Source organism: Chlorocebus sabaeus, chromosome 13 (assembly GCF_047675955.1).
Source record: "Chlorocebus sabaeus isolate Y175 chromosome 13, mChlSab1.0.hap1, whole genome shotgun sequence".
Lineage (NCBI taxonomy): Eukaryota > Metazoa > Chordata > Mammalia > Primates > Cercopithecidae > Chlorocebus > Chlorocebus sabaeus.
This window is the reverse complement of record NC_132916.1, coordinates 57,668,769-57,695,004: the sequence shown is the minus strand read 5'-3', so window position 1 is coordinate 57,695,004 and position 26,236 is coordinate 57,668,769. Positions and strand designations below refer to the sequence as shown.

At 37.6% G+C, this 26,236-nt stretch overlaps 1 protein-coding gene across 21 annotated transcripts in view; it reads right to left on the bottom strand.

The window, feature by feature from the left end:
- The window catches only part of EYA4 (EYA transcriptional coactivator and phosphatase 4), a 288,609-nt gene that overhangs the window by 247,957 nt on the left and 14,416 nt on the right, over positions 1–26,236 (bottom strand). For 19 of the 21 annotated variants that reach the window (XM_038000864.2, XM_038000866.2, XM_038000867.2 and 16 more), the window contains exon 2: positions 6,109–6,206. The exons of 1 other annotated variant lie outside the window; for it this stretch is intronic. In XM_038000864.2, the coding sequence (XP_037856792.2) occupies positions 6,109–6,141 (33 nt within the window). In that variant the 5' untranslated portion in view covers positions 6,142–6,206. One more of the 21 variants, XM_038000872.2, reaches the window with a different exon arrangement.

The following is a 26,236-nucleotide window of genomic DNA, read 5'->3' as shown; positions in this document are numbered from 1 at the left end:
ATATGAAAGGTCAAGAATAGATAAATCCATAGAGTTAGGAAGTGGACTGGTGCTTGTCTAGGGCTGAGGGGTGCTAGTCGGAGGAATAGGGGGTATATTAATGGGCATGAGATCTCTTTTTCAACTGATTAAAAAATCTCTAAAACTGATTGTGGTAATAATTGTTCATCTCTATGAATATCCTAGAAATCACTGAATTGTACACTTTAAGTGGGTGAGCTGTATTGTATGAAAATGACATCTCAATAAAACTACTATTGGCCAGGCATGGTGGCTCACACCTGTAATTCCAGCACTTTGGGAGGCTGAGGAGGGCAGATCACGAGGTCAGGAGATTGAGACCATCCTGGCTAACAGGGTAAAACCCCGTCTCTACTAAAAATACAAAAAATTAGCTGGTCGCCGTGACATGTGCCTATAGTCCCAGCTGCTCGGGAGGCTGAGGCAAGTGAATCGCTTGAACCCAGGAGGCAGAGGTTGCAGTAAGCCGAGATTGTAGCACTGTACTCAACAGAGGGAGACTCCATCTCAAAATAAAAAATAAAAAAATAAAACTATTATTTTTAAAATGCCTAAAATGAAAGAGTAAGCCTTAATAATTATTAAACATTAAAATATACTTAATATATCTACTTTGTAACTTCAGTTTAGGTACTCTATTACATAACTGCAAAGTCAAGCTGTAATTGGCAATTTGGAGTTAACAGTAATTCTGAAACTGATTGAGCTTTGAACAGAATTCCACAGAACTCTGAAGTACGTTGTTCAGTTGGATGGTATAAAAATTACATGTTGTAAACAAGATTCTTTTAACTAGTTTAAAGGTCAAGTTCTTCCATAGAGAATTTGATCCTCCAAAAGACTAATCCAATGTTGTTTAGATCTAAATAAAATATATTTAAGATACTCAGTACAAGTATGCCTGCTGGTCGAATTGGTTTAGAGTACTCAAGAATAAACCAATAGAATAATAGGATTTTAGGATTTTGGTAATGTCACATTATAAGAATACAAAAATGATTTAAACGAAAATTAATCAAATAATTATAATCAAAATAATTTGTTTAAACACTGTCAGAAATTGGTGGTTCTGAAGTTCTATGTCCAGATGATAAGTTTAATGGCAAATTCAATTCTATACAATAGTTAGAAATCTGACACAGAGAGGAACACACATTTTAAAGATGGGCTACTGGCTATAATCGAAGATAACACTGTAGGATCTCTAGGAACAAAGATCTGAGGAATAATCAAAGTCATGAGTACTCTAAAGAAAAACAAGGGAGAGAGATAAAAAATTAATTTACTAAACTAGCTCTAGAATTTTAATAGACATTATTAAATTAGCATGTTTGGTGCAGACAAATACAATTTTTATCTACAAAAGTATGTAGAAACGAATTTCCAAAAGTATTACTGAAACATCTATGAATATGTTTCATAAATACAAATAGAATAGCTTTGAAATATGAAATGTGTTATATCTACAAATGTACATAGAAATGAATTTCCAGAAGTATTAATGAATCATACAATACGTAACATGATCCAATGAATGTGAGTTAATTTAGATGTCACTAATAAAATCATGCCACCAACAATATAAGTGAACTGGTTTAGTAACAATGTGGAAATACATATGAATGTTCAGGCCCTTAATGCATAACATTTAGGGAAAGCAATCCTACTGTAACTTATCCATTTTACTTAGTTTTACTTAATATTCACTAATGCTTTATTTTATAACATACAATACTTAACATTAATAAAACATATTTATTTTCAAACCTGCTGGCTTGATCATTAATTTAGGCCAGACTCCATCTCCTGTTGATATGAATGTTTTAAATGAGAAAAAATCTGAAGTAATATTCGGGAGCATGAAAATAGGATTATAAAACACCTCAATCTATAAGGATACTATAGAAGCTATAAAACTAATAAATATTGCTCATTCTCTGCTTGCATACAAAAAATACAATATATTGCATGGTAAGAAGGGTGCTATTGCTAGGTATAACCTACATTCATGGCCGTTTCTATTATCAAGAGCATTTCATTAAAAACTGTAATAAGCTGCAACTGGCTATAACTTAAACCAACTCTAAAGAATTATGAAACTCTAAAATTGCAGATAAATTTATGAAAGTTAAATATTATTTTTAGTTGCTTATCTCTTAAAATTCTCTACATCCTCTAATCCAGAACGCCAAATAGGAGCCAGATATACTAGAGGAAAAATGAAGGACAGAACTTTGTTTTGTTCACATGCAGTTAAACTCATGTTAGACCTTCTATGCAATTTTTTAAGTGAGTGGAATATAAATTCATGAGTAAGTAATCTACTCTGAGAATAACATTTTGGCTTTCTAAAATTTGTCAGGCTACTTATTAACATACCTCACTACAAGTATATAAAAGCTTTTGAAGAAAACATTTACTGAACACTGGCAAGAATCATGCTAAGAAGTAAGAGTACAAGATGAACAAGAACCACCATTACTCTTAAGTAGTTTATAATCTAGTGGTGAGATACGCAAGTAAATAGATAGGGTTTCAGTCCTGTCGGGTAAGTGCTGGGTTAGGGGTAAATGCCAAAGGGTTATGGCAGCACACTGCAGAGGGCCCTAACCAGAAGGGCTGACTGGGTGAGAAGAAAGGAGGTAGTCTGAGAGGGCTGCTCAGAGGGATGGAAATCTAAACGGAGTCTTCAAGGATACAGGTTATCCTGGTGGGAAAGAGACCCCTCTGGGAAGACGTTAAAGCACTTGCAAATACACAGAGACCTCAGAGAACCTGGGAGATTCAGAAACCGGAAAAACAAAAAAACTGAAGAAATAAATAAGCATTAAGCTCTGTATGCTTGATGACACACTTGAGCCTCTCCCTTGAAGGCAAGAAAGGGCTTGTGAAGGATAAAAATGAGGGTAGTGATGTGATCAGGGTTGTATTTTAGGAAGACAACTCTGGAAGCAACTTAAAGTAAGAAAGTCAAGAGATAAAATAAAGATCTCAACTAAACTAAGGGAGCTCCAGCAAAAAGAATAGCTTTGAATGACATTAAACATTAAGAGTGGACAAAGCTTTGAGATGGGGGATGAAGACAAGGAGGATTACTACCTCTTTTCTGCCATAGCCCATTCAGTAGCTGATGATGCCATCACTGAGATGAGTAATACTGGCACAAAGGACAAAAGGAGAAAAGCTGGGAGAGGGGAGGAGAGCTGGTGAATTTATTTTTCATTTGCTGAGTGTGTGGACCTGTGAACTTCCAGGAAGGGATGTCTGGTCAGTAGCTGGATATGCTAGAATGAATGAATACTCATTAAAGAGCATCTGAATATCTCAGGTATTTGTGACAGTAGCTAACATTTATTGAATGTTTATTCTAAGTGAGGCATGTGCAAGCACTTCATAAAACATCTTTTTAATATCTTTCCACTCCATAGAGGAGGAAGAGTTTAAGTAATTTCCCAATGGTTTTAAAGTATTTAAGTGACAGGGAAATCTGATTTTATAGCTCACGCCCTTAACTACCACATTATGTTGTATCATGCAAAATCCATTAAAAGTTTTGGGACCAGCTAAAAAGAAGTAGGTTTAATTCTGATCTCTGCTACTTAACAGCTGTTTGACCGTGACACTCTCTATGTCATAGTTTCATCTATAAAACGGTGATCTTAAAAATTGCAATGAAGGGATACATGGTAAGAACTGGAGACAGTATATGAAAAATGCTAGATGCAGTGTGCATGTGCCATAAATGACTCCTACTGCTATGTCTACACCCAAAGAATCCCCCTTGAACAAAAATAGCAACGATATGTGTAAATTCACTTTCATCGAACTATGAACTTTAATTCCACCCCTACTTGTTCTATATCGTAACAAATTTATCATTTTTCAAAATATTTTGAGACATTAATATACTCCACAAAATTTAGAGTCATTTACAGATTTCATTCAAAGATAAATCATTTCCATGTAAAAAGGCTGACTCTTTTTCTTTTCTTTTTTTTTTTTTTCTGACATTTCTATAGATGCCATAATATGCATAACCCAAAAGCAATGAGGCATGTTGATGTTAGGGAGAGAGCTTTGGACTTGGAGTCAGAAGAACTGTGTAAAGTCCCAACTCTGCCTCTTACCAGCCATGCCAATATGGGCAAGTCATTTAACAGTTCTAAGCATCTCTTTCCACATTTGCGAGATGAATACATTGGTCTACATGTTTGAAATTTAAATTCAGCAAATGGGTTCAAGCTGAGAGGGTAGGCAGGTCACCCTAGATTTCCTGTTCTCAAACCTGACTGCTCATCAGCATCACTGGAAACTTTTAAAAACATACTTCAAAAAGAAATAGTGAGTTCCATGACCTTAAAATATCACTAGAAGGACACCATATCTGATTTACAAGTTCTGTGCTTCATTTTGTGAACGGGGATATGATGCATCTTTAATAACACGTCACTTTAGTGTTAAACATAAAAATACATTCTCAACTGCATTGAAAATAAAATTCTTTCTTGGGTATATACACACCCTATAGTAATTAACAGAATCAACCATCTGGTTTTCCCTAAACTCTGCCTGCTTTAGCACTGAAAGTTCTGTGTCCCTAGAAACCCCTCAGTCTCTGGAAACAAAGACCGTTGGCCATTCTAACATATACACACACATACATACACATATTTGCATATACACACACACTTGTATGTGACCCTCGGTGTATTAGAACAAAGTTCAGATCAACAGTACTCCTTTAATGAAGCATCACCACTAAGATGTTATCAACACTTACTAACTATTCAACTCCCCCATAGTCACACAGACAGACCTCTGATTCCAACAGTCATGATGACTAACCTCCATTTGGCCAGAGTCCATTCTGTGAATATTTACAGTCAATAACCAGCACTTTTAAAAGTTTTAAAACCCTTGCCTTCCCACAGCCATTTCTGTTTACCTTACTAAAGGAGTCACACAATTCTAGAGAAATGTATCTCTATGATTTGACAGATTTTGTAGTTTTTTCACTTTATAACTTTTTGTTACATTTTTCCTATGATGTCATGTGAAATAAATAATAATATAATATATTTTGAAATTAGACTATGGTCATGTCTATCCAAATTAAAGGTATGGCTATCATTTCTTTTAAATAAAATATTCACTACAAAGCAAATCAAATTAACTTCAAATGGCACCAGAATATACATCTCTCTTAAAATTAAACTCACCACATGTACCTTTTCTAGAACCCATTATTATATATAAGTATTTTTTCCTCAGTTGCCTGATGGAGAAACATTTCACTGTAAGATTAGGTCATGATCACATAAGCTAATAAAGAATGGCATCAAAAAAAAAAAAAAAGAACAACATCAGACTGCAGAACACACTCTCAGTAGGTACAGGTCTTGTTACTTGTAGCACCATGAGTTGCCTGTATGCAAAACAGCTCAAAGGACAGCTTCCAGTAGTGTGAAGGTGTGGGGGTGTGAGGGAAGCCCTCCCATTGCCTCTAGTTCCACACACTAAAGAACCACTGTCACAGAGACACCACTAACAAGCTAGGAGGAAAGGTTGCAAAGAGCCTTTCCCTTTGAGAAATCAGAATCTTAAAAGTATTGCCGTCAGTCTGGTGCATCCTTGGTCCTGCAATGAATCTAGTAAAATACAAAAAGCCCTTGAGAACTATGGTTTCTTTCCTCCTTAAAATGAGCAACAAGCATGCTAATAATATACTTTCTCCTTTTATACTTCTGATAGTCAACAATATCCAGCATATCTGAAATAAAATAATAAAGGAAGTGTATACAATTGTTTAGACTGTCTAAAACATGCATCGTGATCTCAACGCCCTAGTCTTTCCACCACTGGCTTTCCAAGTAGAAAATCAAGGAAGACATCAAAATGTGACATCCTCATTAAGCAGAAACAGCATAAATCTCCAAGTTTGTTTCATGGTCTTTGAAAGAAAATTCAAAAATCGTTTAAAAATATATTTAATGAAAAACTTACTTCTTACAATATATCCCTTTTACGTATGATTTTCAGTAGTGTTATCGCAACTTTTTTCCAGCAAAACTGAGAATGAAGACTTACTGATTGTTCATTTAAATCCTGGGAGTCTTCCATGTGGTTTTCTCACTTCTCCTGCCACTCCCAAGTAGAAGCAGCTTCCTTCAAGTAAAAATGACTATCTAAAACAAGAAGATGGAAACAAAGTGGAAAAATAGTTACCTTTATATTCATTTGTAAAGTTACAAAAACATATTAAGGCATAGCACGGTAATTAGTAACTTATAGGAGCATTCTTTCAAGAAGAAAATCCCCTAATATTGTCTCCATATCTGATGCAATTAATGATCTTGAAAGTAGTGTCGTGGTAAAAGTGGGATATGTGAACAGCTAGTCAGGAATCCTACAGATCAACAAAAATATCCACAGTCTGCAATAAACACAGTCTGTAATAAATAGTTAATACACTATTTTGCTGAGGGAGGTATGTCATCAAGCCTCTGATAGATTAACAATCAAGAGTTTGAATTAACCACTTACTTTCAAAAGTACATAAAATAATTTGAAAAAATAAGTGCGCATTTTAATATGACAGCTTTCTCTTACAGGAAAATTTGTCTGAATTGTCTGATGATTATTCTTCTGAAAAATAATTACTCTTCATTTTTAAAAAATATAAAATACATGACCAACCTTAAAAAGACAATATGTTAAAGAATGTATTACAAATAAACACGGGAAAGATAATTAGCAATACACTATGGTGAAATAACTGGTTAACTATTCAAAAAATATCTTTACTCCACACCATACATTAAAATATTTTCAAGTGAAAGTTAAAAAAGAAAACTCTAAGAAAAATAGGCATATATTTTTAAATCCCCAGATAGAGGACTTTATCATAGTAGCAACAGAAGACACACCAAAAACCCAAATAACCCTAAATCCTCTCTCTTGCTCTCTCTTTTAAAGCACATACATGCAAACACACACACACAAATGCACACACACAATAATGAAAATTAAAAGGCACAGAAAAATCTAGAAATACCTGTGCAAATATCAAACACAATGGGCCAATGTTCTTAACAAATAAAGAGCTCTTATAATTCAGACAAAAAGGCACACAACCTATAGAAATATGTTCAATCATCATAAAACAGTGTTCAAATTCACAAGAAAATAAAATGTAATTTAAAATTGCAATGATACACTTCTAGTGTTCAAATTCTAATTCAAAAAAAGAAAAATTAAAAGATTATACTAAAAACAATTTAGATTTAAAAAGTTGTTCATCGTATATGAACATAGATACAATCATTGAAATCACATTTCAAGAAATATCTACTGATATCAAACATTTCTGAAAATACAATTTAAATGGAAAAGAGTATTACAATCTAAAGAAATAATTGGACACTGTGGTGGTTAATACTGAGTGTCAACCTGATTGGATGGAAGGATACAAAGTATTGATCTTGGGTATGTCTGTGAGGATGTTTCCAAAAGAGATTAATACTTGAGTCAGTGGGCTGGGAAAGGCAGATCCACCCTTAATCTCGCAGGCACAATCTAATCAGCTGCCAGCGAATATAAAGCAGGCAGAAAAATGTGAAAAAGAGAGATGGGCCTAGCCTCCCAGCCTACATCTTTCTCTCAGGCTAGATGCTTCCCGCCCTCAAACATCGGACTCCAAGTGCTCCAGTTTGGGGACTCGGACTGGCTCTCCTTGCTCCTCAGTTTGCAGGCAGCCTATTTTGAAACCTTGTGAACACGTGAGTTAATATTTAATAAACTTCCCTTTATATTTGTATATATCTCCTATTAGTTCTGTCCCTCTAGAGAACCCTGACTAATACTGATTTTGGTACCAAGAGTGGGGTGTCTGATGAGTGTCAGCATCGGGTGCCTTAACCTGGCATTCAGTTCATCCCACAGTGCCAGTTCTGCTTACCAAAAGTGGACTCACATCCCACGCCTGGCCCTATGCCAGCAAGCCAGGTTTCTAACCCATTTAAAGTTTGAGAATAGGTTCAGACTATTTCGGTCCCAAGACCTTCAATCATTCACTTTACCAAATAAAACAGCCTGGCATCCAGAACAGGAGAAGGTTCTGCAACAGGTCCAGGTTGCTGTGCAAGCTGTTCTAACACTTGGGCCATATGACCCAGCAGATCCAATGGTGCGTAAGATGTCAGTGGCAGTCAGGGATGCTGTCTGGAGACTTTGCTAGGCCCCCATAGGTGAATCACAGCAGAGGCCTCTAGGATTTTGGAGCAAGGCCCTGCCATCTTCTACAGATAACTATGCTCCTTTTGAGAGAGAGCTCTTGGCCCATTACTGAGCTTTGGTGGAAACTGAACGTTTGACTATGAGTCATCAAGTCACCATGCAACCTGAGCTGGCTATCATGAACTGGGAGCTTTCTGACCCATCTGGCCATCAAGGGGTCTGTACACAGCAGAACTCTATCATCAAATGAATGTGGCATATACGTGATCGGGTTCAAGCAGGTCCTGAAGGCACAAGTAAGTTACATGAGGAAGTGGCTCAAACGTCCATGGTCTCCACTTCTGCCACCCTGCCTTCTCTTCCCCAGGTTGCATAGATGCCTTCATCGGGAGTGCCCTATGATCAGTTGGCAGAGGAAGAGAACCAGGGCCTGGTTCACAGATGGTTCTGCAGGATATGGAGGCACCACCCCAAAGTGGACAGCTGCAGCACTACAGCCTCTTTCTGGGATACCTCTGGAGCACAGCATTGAAGGGAAATCTTCCCAATTGGCAGAACTTTGAGCAGTGCACCTGGTTGTGCACTTTGCATGGAAGGAGAAATGCCCAGATGTGTGATTATATAGTGATTCATGGGCTGTAGCCAAGGGTTTTTGGCTGGATGGTCAGGGACTTGGAAGAAGTATGATTGGAAAATTGGTGACAAAGAAATCTGGGGAAAAGGTATGCAAATGGACCTGAGTGATCAAAAACCAGGAAGGTATTTGTATTCCATTGAGTGCTCACAAATAGGCTACTTCAGCAGAGGAGGATTTTAATAATCAAGCGGACAGGATGACCCATTCTGTGGACACCACTCAGCCTCTTTCCCCAGCCACCCCTGTCATTGCCCAGTGGGCCCATGAACAAAGTGGCCATGGTGGCAGGGATGGAGGTTACACATGGGCTCAGCAACATGAACTTCCATCCTCCAAGGCTAACCTGGCTACAGCCACTGCTGAGTGCCCAATTTGCCAGCAGAAGCAAGCAACACTGAGCCCCCGATGTGACACCATCCCTCGGGGTGATCACCCAGCTGCCTGGTGGCAGGTTGATTATACTGGACCTCTTCCATCATGGAAAGGGAAGAGGTTTGTCCTCACTGGAATAGACACTTACTCCAGATATGCGTTTGCCTATTCTGCACGCAATGCTTCTGCCAAGACTACCAACCGTGGACTCATGGAAAGCCTTTTCCACTGCCTTGGTATTCCACACAACATTGCCTCTGACTGAGGCACTCACTTTATGGATAAAGAAGTGCGACAATGCACTCATGCTCACGGAATTCACTGGTCTTGCCATGTTCCCCATCATCTTGAAGCAGCTGGATTGACAGATGGTGGAATGGCCTTTTGAAGTCACAATTACAATGCCAACTAGGTGGCAATACTTTGCAGGGCTGGGGCAAAGTTCTCTAGAAGGCTGTTTATGCTCTGAATCAGCATCCAATATATAGTACTGTTTCTCCCATAACCAGGATTCATGGGTTCAGGAATCAACAGTGGAAGTGGAAGTGGCACCACTCACCATCACCCCTAGTGATCCACTAGCAAAATTTTTCCTTCCACTAGCAAAATGTTCCTACGACATTACCTTCTGCCGGCCTAGAGGTCTTAGTTCCAGAGGGAGGAACGCTGTCACCAGGAGAGACAACGATTCCATTAAACTGGACATTAACATTGCCACCTGGACACTTTGGGCTCCTCCTACCTTTAAGTCAACAGGCTAAGAGGGGAGTTACAGTGTTGGCTGGGGTGACTGACCCAGACTATCAAGATGAAATCAGTCTATTAATCCACAATGGAGGTAAGGAAGAGTATGCATGGAATACAGGAGATCCATTAGGGTGTCTCTTAGTATTACCATGTCCTGTGATTAAGGTCAATGGGATACTACAAGAGCCCAATCCAGGCAGGACTACAAATGGCCCAGGCTCCCCAGGAATGAATGTTTGGGTCACTCCACAAGGGAAAAAAAACACGACCTGCTGAGGTGCTTGCTGAAGGCAAAGGGAATACAGAATGGGTAGTAGAAGAAGGTAGTCATCAATACCAGCTACTACCATGAGACCACTGCAGAAACGGGGAGTGTAATTATCATGAGTATTTCCTCCTTCTTCTGTTAAAAACATGTTTGTGCATGTATACACTTGTACTAAGTGTGTATCTTTATTTCTTTTTCCTTTATCATGTGGCATAAGATTTACTGACTTCATGTGGGCATTTAAATATTATTAACTTTATGTAATAGTATTTGGGCTGGGGATTGGTGCATTTCCGGTTGTACAAAGGACAGCTGTATTATGTTAGGCATAATTATGAACTTATTATTATCTTTATTAGAAGATGATGTATGATCTCAGGAGATATACATGGGTTCAAGTTGACAAGCAGTGGACTTGTGATAGATAATACTGAGTGTCAACTTGATTGGATTGAAGGATACAAAGTACTGATCCTGGGTGTGTCTGTGAGGGTGTTGCCAAAAGACATTAACATTTGAGTCAGTGGGCTGAAGAAGGCAGATCCACCCTTAATCTGGTGGGCACAATTTAATCCACTGCCAGTGCATATAAAGCAGGCAAAAAAATGTGAAAAAGAGAGACTGGCCTAGCCTCCCAGCCTATATCTTTCTCCCATGCTGGATGCTTCCTGTACTTGAACATCGGACTCCAAGTTCTTCAGTTTTGGGATTCGCACTGGCTCTCCTTGCTCCTCAGCTTGCAGACAGCCTATTGCAGGACCCTGTGATTGTGTAAGTTAATACTTAGTAAACTCCATATGTATGCATATACACACACACACATATATGTATATATGTATATACAAAATATCCTATTAGTTCTGTCCCTCTAGAGAACCCTAATACAGATGCCAATTCAGTTTATTGAATATTCAGTATCAGCAGATGTTTTGCTCAGTTTTACATACATCCAGTCACATCTTCCCTACTGCATCCAAGTAGGCATGGTCTTAATTTCTTCAATTTCTTTTAGGCTTTGCAGTATTTTCCAAAGTGTACATGTTACTTTCCTTATTAGATTACAAGATGTTTTAACAATTACAAGAGAAATTTAAAATGTAAATTGCAAAATGTTTTATGCATATATAAACGGAGACAGATCAAATGTTTTTCATTCTTCAAAGTTCAAAGTCAGAAAATAATAATAACACATGTATATAATGTGACAGTTTCAGTGAGATATTGATTTAAAATACTCCAAAACTAGGAAAGCATCATTTTGAAGAAAAGTACAATTTTAAACTTCATATGAAAACGGAAGGGAGGGTGTATAGGATATGGTGTATTATCAAGCACACTGAAAGCTGATGCAGTACACATGTGTTTTTTGTTTGTTTTGTTTTTTTGAGATGAAGTCCTGCTCTGTCGCCCAGGTTGTCGTGCTGTAGCACACTCTCTGCTTACTGCAACCTCTGCCTCCCAGGTTCAAGCACTGTCGTGACTCAGCCTCCCAAGTAGCTGGGACTACAGGAGTGTGCCACCACGCCTGGCTAATTTTTACATTTTTAGTAGTCTCACCATGTTGGCCAGGCTGCTCTTGAACCCCTGGCCTCAGGTGATCCACCTGCCTCAGGCTCTCAAAGTGCTGGGATTACAGGCATGAGCCACCATGCCCGGTCAGCAGTACACATTTGAATTCAAGAGGATAAGTAGGCGGAGAGTTCTAGATTTAAGGTGGTGTTTTCGTGTTGGGACAACATGGGGTGTGGAGGCTGAGAAACCATGATGGAAAAGCCCGGCTTTTTGCCTCTTAGCTCATACCCCCACCTTCCTCTTCTCCTCCTGATAGACTGGTTCCTCCCCTCAAATCTGGGTCTCTCAGCCTGGTCCTGATTCCTACCAATCCCTTTCTTGCTTATCCTTTCCTAGCTGGCCCATTGATCCTTGGTCCTATAAACTGTCCCCTGGCCCAAGTAACCAAGACCATTCTGGCTCAGGTTCACCTTGGAAATGATGCATGCAAATAGTAAGTGCTGGCCACTGGTCAGCAGGCACTGAGCTGCCCAAGACTTGATACCTGCCCACATCATGTCAATCCCTCTATTGTCCCAGACTGAATTGTGGCTGGTCACCTCCTTTTTCTCCTCACTACCTTGAAAACAAATTAGCCAAGTGCTCTCTTTCAAAGGAAAATCTGATGTTCCTTCTTACTCTGATAGATACATGGATTAGATAAATGGCAAAAATACTGCACTGGATTGCAAAGAGACCAGACAATTGATTGCCTACATAAACAAAACAAAGCAAAACCTTTGCATTTCTGAATAAAGAAAAATAGCCCCAAAAGTAAAAGGATACAATAGATTATGGAAAATTCTTTAGTAAATAAATGTGATTATACATACACTTATTGAGGACATAAAAATTAGCAAGGAAAAGTTTAAATGCCCATTAGATGATTAGGAAAGAGTAGGAGAACACAATTCATTCTAAGAAAATGTAAATAATAAACAAACACATGGAAAAGCATTCATTTACACAGTTACTGAAATACATAAATCTGAGCAATAAGTACACATTTCTTGGTTTATTGTATACATATTCAATGCTCAAGTTATTTATATATGATAATACTTAATATATCAAAAACACCGTGAACACGGTGTCCTCAACCATTTGCTAGTAACAATGTCAAGTTTTCTAATATTTTTAGAAAGCAATCCATCTATGTGCTTTAAGAGCTATATGTTTAAGCTCTTTTACCCAGTATTAACTTTCCTAAGGAATAACCTTTCCCCCAAAAAAGCCGCAAAATATAAACTACAGAATAATTCATGACAATGAAACAAGTAACAGCCTTATCTTTGTAGTGGATTAATTAAACAAATTATGGTCAGTTGTGTAATACAATTTAATGGTCAAAAAACTAATTATAAAAATGATGAGGGGCCAGGCACCGTGGCTCATGCCTGTAATCCCAGCACTTTGGGAGGCCGAGGTAGGCGGATCACCTAAGGTCAGGAGTTTGAGAACAGCCTGACCAACATGGTGAAACCACGTCTCTACTAAAAATACAAAAAATTAGCCAGGCGGGGTGGCGGGTGCCTGTAATCCCAACTACTCAGGAGGCTGAGGCAGGAGAATTGCTTGAACCTAGGAGGCAGAGGTTGCAGTGTGCAGAGATCATGCCACTTCACTCCAGCCTGGGTGTGACAGAGCAAGACTCTGTCTCAAAAAAAAAAAAAAAAAAAAGTGGAAAAGTGAAAATTGTTGACTGTGAATTAGGTGAAAAAATAACACCACATTTTAGCTATGCTAACACTGATGTACAACTAAGAATGTATTTGGATACTGATGAATGGGAAACACTAAAAGAAATTTGGTAAAGAATTACATTTTTGGTTTCACATACTTTAATTATTAACTTTATGTTGTCTGTGCAATAAGTAAAATTTTATTTGTCTCCAATACAATAGAGAAGCATAAAGTAAAACCAAATGATGCTAAAATGGTTTCACAGGATCAGGTAAAGCTACAGCAGACAGTGAAAATGAATGTTCACAGTAGGCTCTGCAAGTGGCCTCTTTCACTTCTTCTACAGATTAAATTTCATGCCAAAATCATCTCTTTAGGGGAAGGGAATGTTTGTCTTATTTACCTATCTACAGTACCTAGCTCAGGGCCTAGCAAATTTTAGGTATTTCATAAATATTGATTGAATGAAACATACAAAATGTAGGAAATCATACATAAGGTATTTGACAATGTAAACAAAAAAAATTGAGTAAACAGCCAGATAATTTAACTTTTAAAATTCTTTCTCAAATGTATAGCTATTTTAGGAAAAATCTTTCCTAAAAGATTTTTCTTTCCTTTTTCACATTTTTCAGGTACATAACTGACTCCATTTTAATTTTTACTTTGGTTTAGGACAATACAGATAGAAACTTTTAGACAAGTATTATTTACCGAATGGGAATATTTTAACTTTTCAGAAAATACAACATTGATGATTAGTCTACCAGGTAATTTCCTACTCACCTGACCTAATAATAAAATATACTTAAAAATATTATTTATACCAATTAGAACTACTGTTTATTTACAATATAGCATGTTGCATTAGTTTCCTAGGACTCCTATAACAAAGTACCCCAAACTGGATGGCTTAGAACAGAAATTTATTCTCACAGTTCTAGAGGCAAGAAGTCCTAAATCAAGGTGCTGGCAGATTTATGCTTGCTCTGGAGAAGCATCCTTCGTCTCTCCCCAGCTTCTGGGGGTTGCTGACCATCCCTGGCTCATAGACGCATCACTCCAATCTCTGCCTTCATTGTCACACTATGTTCTCCGTGCCTAACGTCACATGGCCTCCTTTTGTGTGTGTGTATGTCTCTGTACAAATCTTCCTCTCAAGTACAACAGTCATTGTATTAGGACCCATCCTAATCCAGTTAAAATCTCATTTTAACTGATTACACCTGCAAAGACCCTGTTTCCAAATGAGGTCACATTCCCAAATACAGAGATTGGACCTAGAAGCATCTTTTAGGGAACACAATGTACTCACCACATGTGTAAAATTATTACACTGAAATTAGTTTTAAGATGTCATCGAAGTATGAATGTAATATTTCCAGAAAGCATATGTAAGAATTAAGGATACTGATTGTCAGGAAAGAAGTGATAATTTTCCAGATGTACCACCATCTCAGAGTACTGTTGCTAACTCAAGTGAAATTAAATCAGACTTCAGGGAAGATATTGGAGCATACGAGAATTAAGCCAAAACTAGCCCTTCTTTGTTAACTGCCAGTTCAGAATCTATTTCATGAACTGTTGGGGAGTTATTTACATTAATGTTCCATGTTACAACATAATACTTTGCTTTATATTTCCTTGAAATTTAGATTAATTGTTACTTAGTTTGACTTTTTACGGTAACGTGAATTTTTTTCTTGGCCAATCACACTAAGGTACTAAAATATTATGAGCCTAGTGATTTTATATTATCGAACCAAGTAAAATTACCTAGGCTAATTGCAGACACAGTATTATTTTACATCATAATTTAGCAACGGTTGTTATGTTAAATCCTTTAACATTTAGTTTTCACAAATATATAAAAAAAAGATGAGAACATTCTCCAAATCAAGTAAGAGAAGCATTACCTCATAATAAAGATATAAGATTAAGGAATAACAGTAACCTCATGCTGTTTTATGAGCCAATAATCTAGTTCCCGCTCTATCTCAAGACCATTCTGCCAGAAAAGGTGAATTTCAAACAGTATTATTAGGTTAGTGCAAAAACAATTGAGGTTTTTCCCACTGAAAGTAATGGCAAAAACTGCAATTATTTTTGTACCAACCTGTAGCAACCTCACCCATTCCATATTAAATTACTTCTTCTGCAGTTAAGTTTTCAATATATACACCATTCATTATATCCTTTTTCTTAACTCCGCTAGAAGTGAGCTACAAACTCTTGTCTTAGAAAATTAGAATTAAAAATTTAACATTTCTTCTCGTTTAAATACATAAATATCAAATTTCTATATAAAGTTTTAAGACAATTCTCAGAAATGGAATGAGGCACCGTGGCTCCGTCCAGATGGGAGAGACTGCAAGGTCCCTTAAGGAATGAGATGTTGAAGGAGGTTTGAGAAGTTTGTAGAGATTCTGTGATGTACACCTAATCCTCTGATTCCTTGAGGCCAGGAGTTCAAGGCTGCAGTGAGCTATGATCACGACACTGCACTTCTCCTAGGTGACAGAGCAGAGACCCTCTCTCTCTCGCGAGAAAAAAAAAAAAAAGAAAGAAAGAAACCTGGGTTGTCCAGGCATGCTTTGCTCCAGCTAAAGAAACGTGAACGTGGAGTGGAAGGGACAGATCTCAACTCCACACCATGCTGGCATGGAATGAGGACTGACGTTGCACATGGGAACACTACACCTCTGGATTCTGTACACAAATGGCACAGTCTTAGCCAGTGATCAAAGCCAAACAACTAGGCTTTGTCACTGACTCCCTGCTCATTTGCTCTCCACCTTCAATATATTACCAAGTCCTATCAATACCTCGAAAAGTTCGTCAAATCCCTCCTCTCTCTCCTCACTGCCACTACAGGAGTTCCACCATCATTGTCCCCTGCTTGGGCCGCAGCAACAGCCACGTAATGGTCTCCTTCCCTCCAGTCCTGCTCCCTGGACGTCACTGTTCACAGTGCAACCAGAGTGATGGTTCCAAAACAAAGATCTGAATGTAGTCTCTAAAAACAATTCAGAGCTTTATCGTGTCCTAAGGAGAAACCAGAAATTCTTTCATCAGTCCTACCTGCAGCCATGGCAGTGTCTAGCAGAAGTACACCTCTGCCAAAAGGCCCCTTGAAGGGGCTCCGGGGGTGTGTCTGCTCCCTGGGACCACTGCCCCAAGTAGGAGTTCTGGGGATGATTCCTCTTCCTTCTCCCTCAGTCCTCTTCCATTGTTCTCGCCATTCTCTTGCCCTATCACCAGCCTCACACTGTCCTGCAACCAGAGCCCAGGACCTGTACATGAGTCTCCTGTGAGGGTACAAGCACGGCTGAGGGCTATACTTGCCTCTTGTTGCAGTGAAAAGGAAAAAAAAGGGAAAGTGGAAGAGTATATTCCCCACTGCTTCAAATCCCTAGCATATCTTTGGAAAAAAGATTTAAAAATTGCAGCTGCCAAAACTTTTGTTCCAGGCCACGTGCAGACCCTGGGATGGGGAAACAGGTGCCTGAAGAGTCCTACTCATGGCCTCCAACATAGACCCTTTCCAACCTGGGTGGGGCTTTCAAGAATCTTTCTGCCTATGCAGAGTTGCCTGGGCCACAGAAAGGGTCACTACACTAAATTCTAACACTCACAACAGTTGATCTACTGTTTGGCTTCCAGATTTCCAAACTGCAAGTAAATTTTCCGAAGCATATCTTGTATAATATTAAGGTTTGCCTGCATGTGTATTATACACATACAACATATCTCCCTCCCACAGATGCATATCCAGCTTAACCCATTAGGTAGGATCTGCAAGTCTTCTCCAGTTACACCAAATTACTTGGATCTAATGATTCATCTTCCTTAGGATATGAGTCTGGGAAAATATCAGGCTAGTCCTCCTTCAGTGGCAAAATCTCTAGGATATAAAACTTGGAAACGTTTCATATCCATGTGGAAAAAAGCTGGTCTGTAGGGAAAGACAGAAGAGAGGTGACCGAGAAAGAAGAGCAAAAATGAAGATGGCAAGAAAGTCCTGGTAGAATTTAAGCACCCGGATCTTGTGACTCCCAAAGTCTCACTGTTTCTCTGCTCTTCCTGCTGCTTACTTGTCCAACTCTCCCTTGCATTTCATGAGCTATCCTCACGGCCTTTAATTAAATTCTCTTCTTTATACTGCAATGGTATAGGAAGTCTAACAGTTTATATTTCTGTTATATTATTGAGAAGTTATAGCTGTGATCAACTGTCCAGATGGGCATTGCTTTACAGTTCCTGTGTACCTAGTTACCTACTCTGCCCTCCAAATTTCATTACTGGGTCTGTGAAGCTGGGTCAGGCACTGGCTGGCTCCAACTACCAGGGAAGCAAGCCAGAGAGGAAAGCCAATGGCATAAACAAAGAACACCTAGCTCCAATTCTACGGCCAACTGTTCAGAGACATGGAGATGCACATTCTTGGACTATGCACATGACTCTCCTCTCTGGCCATAGAAAAGAAAAACAGCTGAGGTGTCCAAGAAACAGATCTGGGTGCATAGTAATGAGCACCTTGCCTGACTTCAAGCTCCTTAAATGGAGCCAACCTACAAACTAGATGCTGAGCTATTTTTGAACTGTCTATAAAGATAGAACATGGACTTTGCGAAACGCTTCATTTAACTCAAAATGTTTAAAAAATGATGATGGGGTTCATACTTCTCATGCTAAAAACTACAACAAGCTCTACTTTGTGACAATCATTTGGGGCATTTGACATAAGTTCATTTGATGGCAAGTCTTCCTGGAATTATAAATTAGGATCACTTGATTTTTCACAAGCAGGTCCAAACAAGGTGTTCTATTTTGTTTGTGTTTGCTAATTGGTGATGGTTTCCTAGATAGCCTAGAAAATACAGAAGTAATTATGCGTGAATTGTCCCAGGGAGACATGTGAAAGAATTCTTAGCCCAAGCAACCTCAGCACCCCTACAGATACTAAGGCAGACTCTGCAGACCAACTTTCCTTCTCTTACGTTACTCCTATTGCTCTTCCCTACCAGTACTGAGAAATTATTCTGCTGAGCACACTGTAATGGTTCATCTAGCTGACTCTCCTGTAGCCTGCCAGAAGAGAATATATTTGAAGTCTTTCTTAGAAGCAATCTGCCTTTTTCTCAGCTATAAATCTCTCTTCTGTGCAACTTGGAAACCTTTATTGATGAAGAGTATATGACTGTATATATTGCTTAACACACATCTGATGACTTTATGATCCTCCTGAGGAAAATGTGTTGCACTTTGAGAGAATTTAAGAATAGATCTCCCAAGTTTAGAATTGAACTCTTGAAACCCTAGAGATGTAAACAATAGTTTTGCTAGAGGGGATGTAAGTTTAGTGATTCCAAGTAAAGACCGGAATAAAATAGATCAGCTTGTGAACCCTTGCTTTTATTACTGGATAAACGTATGATCTTGGAAAAGTTAATTAATATCTCTAAATATCACTGTCTTAATCCATAAAATAGGGTTTTTAATAACATTTGTATTGTATTTTGTTATGATTAAACAAAAAATATATTTCAAAAATGTAGACCACTTTGCTTGCTAGTGAGAGTGGAAGAAAACCTGTTTTTATATTTTGCTCTTCATATATTGAATTAAAACATTTTAACATTCTTTGCTGTATAGTAGAGTTGTCTCTGCAATTCCTTAAACAAATGTAATTATTTTTGACCCTGCTTAACTAACAGTATCATACTAACCACTGATCTCCAGAAGCTACATTAACCAATTGTATTTAGATAGTAGCCAAAAGTCACCAGTTTTTTACCAATTCTCTGAACTCAGCCAAGCTTGTAAAAATGAACAACACCTCGATTAAGTCATTAGTACTTGTCACCTTTTATTGTCATTGTGTATAACATCAAAGTTGTGACTGGTGCCTTTAGTGTTGAAAGACTGATATAATCAATAAACAATTATAGATGGACATGTGAAATAGAAGGGAATAGGAAAGCATGAGCATTCAGTGTTAATGGGATGTTAAGAAATTTTAAGTTGGCAAAAGCAGGAGAGTAAGTACAAAATACAATGAAGGCAATTGGTCATTAGAATATTTTGATAATCTTAAAAGCCTTAAAACCCCCAAAACAAAGAATGGCACATGTGGTATCATTGCAACAACACATCTACTTCAGATTTCTGACAAACAAGATGAACAAGAAGTGGAGTTAAGGGACAACTTAAAGGCCATTGTGACGTTCCAAGTGAGAAGCCAAGAGAATCTAGACTGACATGGGGTGGAAAAAGGCCTGGAGAAGAGGTGGATATGAGGGATAATATGCTAGATACATCAATAAGACAAAGAAACTATATGAATATAACTGATAAGGCAAATATGACTTTCAGGTATCACACCTTAATTCATGAGAAATTGATGATACGGAAACGGCATGTTTGTGTTTCTGTTGTTATTGTTTTGTTGTCATTATCTTCATTTATGGTGATGGGCAGGAAGCAAAAGCAAGAGGCAATCCACAGAGGAGGGAGTCTGAAAAGTTTGTCATATTTATTGGAGGGGGGCTAGAAAAACTCAGCCCACCATCAGACTCAGCAAAGAAGCCTGTCCTATGATGCAGCCTTTGGGAACAGAATAAAAGAAAATAATTACTTGAGTGAGATAAATCAAAACTTCAGCCTTGCAGAAATGTAAATTCTAAATGTTTACCACATCTGTGGTATGGAAACCTCAAGCCAAAAAAAATAAAATCAAGACTGACCTAGAGATCTGTCTGAAATCCCTGGACTCCAGGGAAAGGCAAAATTGCTCCATAGAGTACAAAGGGTTCTGAGAGAGAAATCCACCAAAAATTATAAACTACAGGCCAGGTGTGGTGGCTCATGCCTGTAATCCCAGCACATTGGGAGGCTCAGGCAGGCAGATCACTTGAGGTCAGGAGTTCGAGGCCAGCCTGGCTAACATGGTGAAACCCCGTTTCTACTAAAAATACAAAAATTAGCTGGGCATAGTGGTGGGCGCCTGTGATCCCAGCTATTTGGGAGGCTGAGGCAGGAGAATCGCTTGAACCCAGGAGGCAGAGATTGCAGTGAGCCAAGATCGTGCCACTGCACTCCAGCCTGGGCAACAGAGCACAACTCCATCTCAGAAAGAAAAAAAAAAAAAATTATAAGCTACATAAAGAAACAAAACACAGTAGAGAGTAGCCACGATAACAAATTAGGAATCTAAGAATTTGAAACTACAGAGCAATGTGGAAAAAACTAGATAAGTATACTTAAAACAGACACAAAAGAAATAGAAATAAAATGGAAAAGCCACACACGAAAAAAATACACACACAAATCCGGAAGAGAGCCATAAAAATGTTTTTAAAAATATGTTCACCGAACTTTTTTACAAGAAACAAACTAATTAAACAGTAAATTAGATACATCTAAAGAAATAATTTGTGAACTACAAGGTAAATCTGGTAAATCTCAAGAAGGAAGTGCCCATCCCCATAAAAGAAAATAATAACAACAAAAACAATAACAAAAACACAATTATATCTTTCCAAGCAACTTTGCTATAACATCAATGTCTCAGGAATCAAGGTGTGACATCGGTGAGTCATACTCTTTATTATGGGAAGGGAGGAGTCCCAAACACAACAAAGTAAACATGAGAGTTACATAATATAGCAATAAATCTGATTCACTTAATGCCAAGTTACTGATTTGAATTGTGTCCATAATGAATATTAATTAAGAATGTAACTAAATAAGATGCTGTTTGCCTTCCTTAAATTTGGGACACTTGAGGATAATTTTACTGATCCAGATTTTTAATTGAGGCATCCAGGAAAGTTTGAGTACCCTTTTTCCTCTCAATAAATCCCCCTGTAGCATTTGAATATAACAATCATTCCACTGACCCTGTAACTGAATTAAAAGTACGGCCAGTTTTACCAAAAACTGCTTTTATGGCTTCTAAAAAGCCAAAGACCTTTAAAAGGGCTGAAGTTGTAAGAATTCAGAAAATAATGTATCAAATACATTTGGTGATTTGATTCAACTCAACGTTATGCTTCCCTGCTATGTGTCCTGACTTTATGGGCAAATTTGGAGACAGATATATTAAGAGACACAGAAAAAGAAAATGAGAGAGAATGGATACAAATGGAATCTATATAGTTCTCTTTCTTTATCTTGGGATTATGAGGAAGATAGAAATAGGTGAGATTTATTAACAGGCTGATCACATGAGTCTGTAGGTATAATACTCAAAGCTTCTTAGCTCCAATGAATAGAACCACCTCCTCTCCTTGTTCTTTCTTTTGATTATTCCTTATATATTAGTTTAAAAATCTGCTTTTCAAAACTTCCACTTTCTGGCCTGCCCAGCAGAGCCACAAACCATAAACTGAATCCTGCTTTCACATGTATGGCAGGCTGTTAGATATTAGGAGCATGCTGTCATTCACGTCACTCCTAATCTTTTTTTCTCAAGTTAAGTACGGTGCCTCTGGTTAACGAGAGCATATCTTCAATTTTAAAAAAAATCTTTGTTTCCCAACAGGAAATTATGAGGGAATTCAGTGAGCCACAAAAGCATAATTGCCTAGGAAATGCATTAAATGGAAGGTAGATATAAACTAGGTCATAGTGCAACATCATTTTTAAATCACTCAATTATAAATTGACATATTAATATAGATCAACATTAATGTATACCAAAGTATCACATTTATACCCAGATAAAAATGTAAAGGAAAACCAATTAGCTGAAATAGAAATTAATGATGATAATCTTCAAAGCAGCAAGAATGCGCCTTTGAGAAAGACCTTAGGGTTCTGTCTGTTTGCTTGTTTGCTGGAGACTAAATTATTCTTCAGTAAAACTGAAGGGGGAAAAAAAGACTAATGTTTAAGCTACAGGAAGATGTGGTTTGCCTGGCACTTGGATGTTCTTTGTAGAATCTACAAGTTCGGCTCCCAGGGGTCCAAATGCTCTTGGACCTGAAAAGCCTCCTGGCAAAGAACGCTTCGAAGGGAAGAGTTGGAAAACCATACAAGCAGAAACCAAGTCTGAGTCCTAAGTCTTGGGGCTGCAAGAAAAGAACAAGAGAACAAGCCAAAAAAAGTTGCCCATTAAACTCTGAATAGAAGGGGAGGAGGGCAGGTGTCATCACTATGTACTCTGAGGTCTCCGTTACAGGGTACTGGGCTGAGGGAAGTTGCTAGACACTTTCCTTATTTCAAATTACTTGTGACCCCAGAAGTTCCATCAAAAAGTGAGGTCTGACCCAGAGAAATCCTATTTGCTTTAAATATAACTCTGCAAGCTTGTGGAAAGAAATGAATTTGGAGAAGAAAGCATGGGAAAATACTGGTTAAACTAGTAAGAAAAAGATCTCAATAAAAAAGAATTTAAAATGTGAGAACTGAAACTCAGGAAGATGGCAGAATGAGAAGCAGAATAATTTGCCCCCTCTCTCTTGATTCAACCAAATATAAAGACATCAGGTGGTAGAGATGTGGATACTAGTCCTTATAGTACTCTCTAAGAGTGCCATAGTTTTTCCTGGTCCCCACTCTATGCCCCAGGCATCTCCTCCAGGGCTTCAGCCAAGTTCTTGTTCAAGCACTTGAACAAACTAGATTCACTCCTGAATTAGCTTCAGGTGCTGCCCACAGACACTGCTATGGCCCACACTTAGACAATTCAACTTGGTTTTCTTAATGTCTTAATTTCTTTTTCATGATTGTGAAAAAAAATGTAATGAGTTTCTTTCAAGAAATATCTAAGATATATATATTCAAAATATTTATAGTTCCTAAATCAAGACTGTATCATACAAAAACACTGATTCTTTCAAAATGCATGAATGAGTGAATGAGTGCACAAACAGGCAACAGTGCATAAATGCATGAATGAATGGATGAGCACATAAATAAGCAAATAAGGCAATATACTTCTAAAGCACATGTCAGGAAATGGATAAATTACGTTTCATGAAGTTTCAGATCGAATCAGGCAAACAGAATTGTTGATTTCTATGTCTGCCATGACTCACTGTATAGCTTTGGGAAAACCTTGTAATTTCTCCATACTTCAGTTTCTCACCCTATAAAAGGAGTATATTGCTTGAAATTTAATTCCCTCACAGCAGTGAGAGTTTTGATTCAACGTTTATAAAACGCTTTTTAGCTTCCCTGATTAATAGGCAAAATACTGTGGTAGTTTGTATAATACATTTTCCAAAAAGGATAAAGGTAACTGGTCGAATCTGATGTAAAATAATACTTTACTCGAGAAATAAATATCAGTCATATTTATTACCTCTCCATTTCATTTGCTAAGTAATAAAAATTACTTCTAACAGAAAAAGTATCAAATTAATATTCAAGCCAGTTGAAGTGTTATCATTATAGGTCTCACCTACGTTAGGGGAAGGAAAGTTGTTTTGTTTTTCCAGCCTACCCCACATGTTTATATGGTAAAGTCAGGAATGTCGGGCACAGTTTTGAAGGCCTCTAGCGTATTCATTGGTTTCTGGCATTCTAATGCACTCTACTCTTATAACCATAAAAGTACTCTTGAGTGCTTCTGGAAATATATAACAAATCCTTAATCAATTTAAGAGTGTTTTAACTGCATACATGAAATTTCTTGGGAGGAAAATACTAGCTATTCTACACACACACAGTACTTAAGTTAGCAAGAGAGTTCCTTCTCAAAGGCACAAAGCAGCTTCCCTATAGTAATATAATTTTCAGTTTTATATGTGTAAGTCCTATTGAATCCCTTAGAATAACAGGAAATTCTGCAGGAACAAAACCCACAAAAATTGATAGCCATATTTATTCAATGCCAGAGGAATACATTGGCTATTCTGAGTTGGACTACTTTTTAAAGGCATTAGATAACCATTGAAGATTAATCAAAATCTTAACCAAAAACTACGAGAACTGAATATTCCAGAGACAGAATTTTCTACATATGAGAACCTAACAGTAAAATCAACAGATTAATATACTTCATTTTAAAATTGTATCTATCAGATTACTTTAGCCAGCACTTGAGTAGCAATTTTCTGGATTTCGATGCATTAATTTTTTTTTTTTTTTTTTTTTTTTTTTTTTTTGAGACGGAGTCTCGCTCTGTCGCCCAGGCTGGAGTGCAGTGGCCGGATCTCAGCTCACTGCAAGCTCCACCTCCCGGGTTTATGCCATTCTCCTGCCTCAGCCTCCCGAGTAGCTGGGACTACAGGCGCTCACCACCTCGCCCGGCTAGTTTTTTTGTATTTTTTAGTAGAGACGGGGTTTCACCGCGTTAGCCAGGATGGTCTCGATCTCCTGACCTCGTGATCCGCCCGTCTCGGCCTCCCAAAGTGCTGATATTACAGGCTTGAGCCACCGCGCCCGGCCCGATGCATTAATTTTTATTTTCACATTAAACAGATTATGATAAGTAACAGATTTATAAATTAGTCATTGATATGACATAACTGATATTGTGACATGTGTAATAATATTTATCAACACATTTAAAATGGAGTAATGTCATTTATTATTTATACAATGTCTACACCTTTCACCTCTAAGTTAAAAAGCTATCATAATATACGTAAGGTGCTTAGAACTGTACCTGGCACAGACTAGGCTCTTACTAGAATAATAATATATCATTCCTCATAAGTTCTCACCAATCACATGAGAGTTACAACCATTTCTCTTAATAATTCTGGCAAATATTTGATGGTACTAAGTAAAAAAATGTAGTGAATATAATATATACTGATTTATTTCCTCCTACCATTTGGACTTAAGAACCATAAGTATATATAATATACATTCATAAAAATGAATACTAACTATTCATAATTGAGAAACTAATTATATAAATTATATGTATATATTAAATATACCACTATAACCATTCCTCTTAGCCAGAGCACAAATAATTACAAGGTTCACTTAAGTTGAAATTTTTGCACCTGATAAAGATGAGAATATTACCTTAAAAGATGCAAGATTCATAAATCTTTTTAAAAAGTATGTTGGCACTTTCTATGGAAAATGCACATACATATTTACCTATTAATCTTGCATCTAGAGGTCTGTCTACAGATATTTTTGGCAGGTGTACAAAGAGACATAAAAATCATCAGTGCAACATACTTAGTAATAGTAAAAATCTGGAAGCAACGTAAACATACACCAAGAGGGGAACAGTGAAATTATGAAACATCTGCATAGATTAAATAGAAGCACCCAAAAGCATATGTACTGATGTGGAAAAATATTCAAGATTCAGCAGATCAAAAGCAAGTTTTAAGGAAATCAATGATCCTATTGGAGTTAAAATGTAAAATGAAAATAAATTACATCCTCATATAGTTCTTACATTTACACGTACATAGAAAAAAAATGCCTGAAAAGATACACACCTAAGTATAAAAACTTATCATGATTTGAAGAGATTAAGAAATGAGTAAATACACTTTTTACTTTAAATATAGCCATATTTTTTAAACCTTTTAAGAAAGTATAACACATGCACAGTAAAATAAAATACATAAATCAAAAGTTGATCACTGATGAATTTTTATTGAATAAACACTTCCACATGAACAGCAACCAAACCAAGATAAAAGACATAATCAGCATTTCAGAAGCCTCTCTCTTGCTCCCTCTGGTCATTCCTCTCAAAAGTAACCTCTATCATCTCTGTTGTAATATGTTATACAACG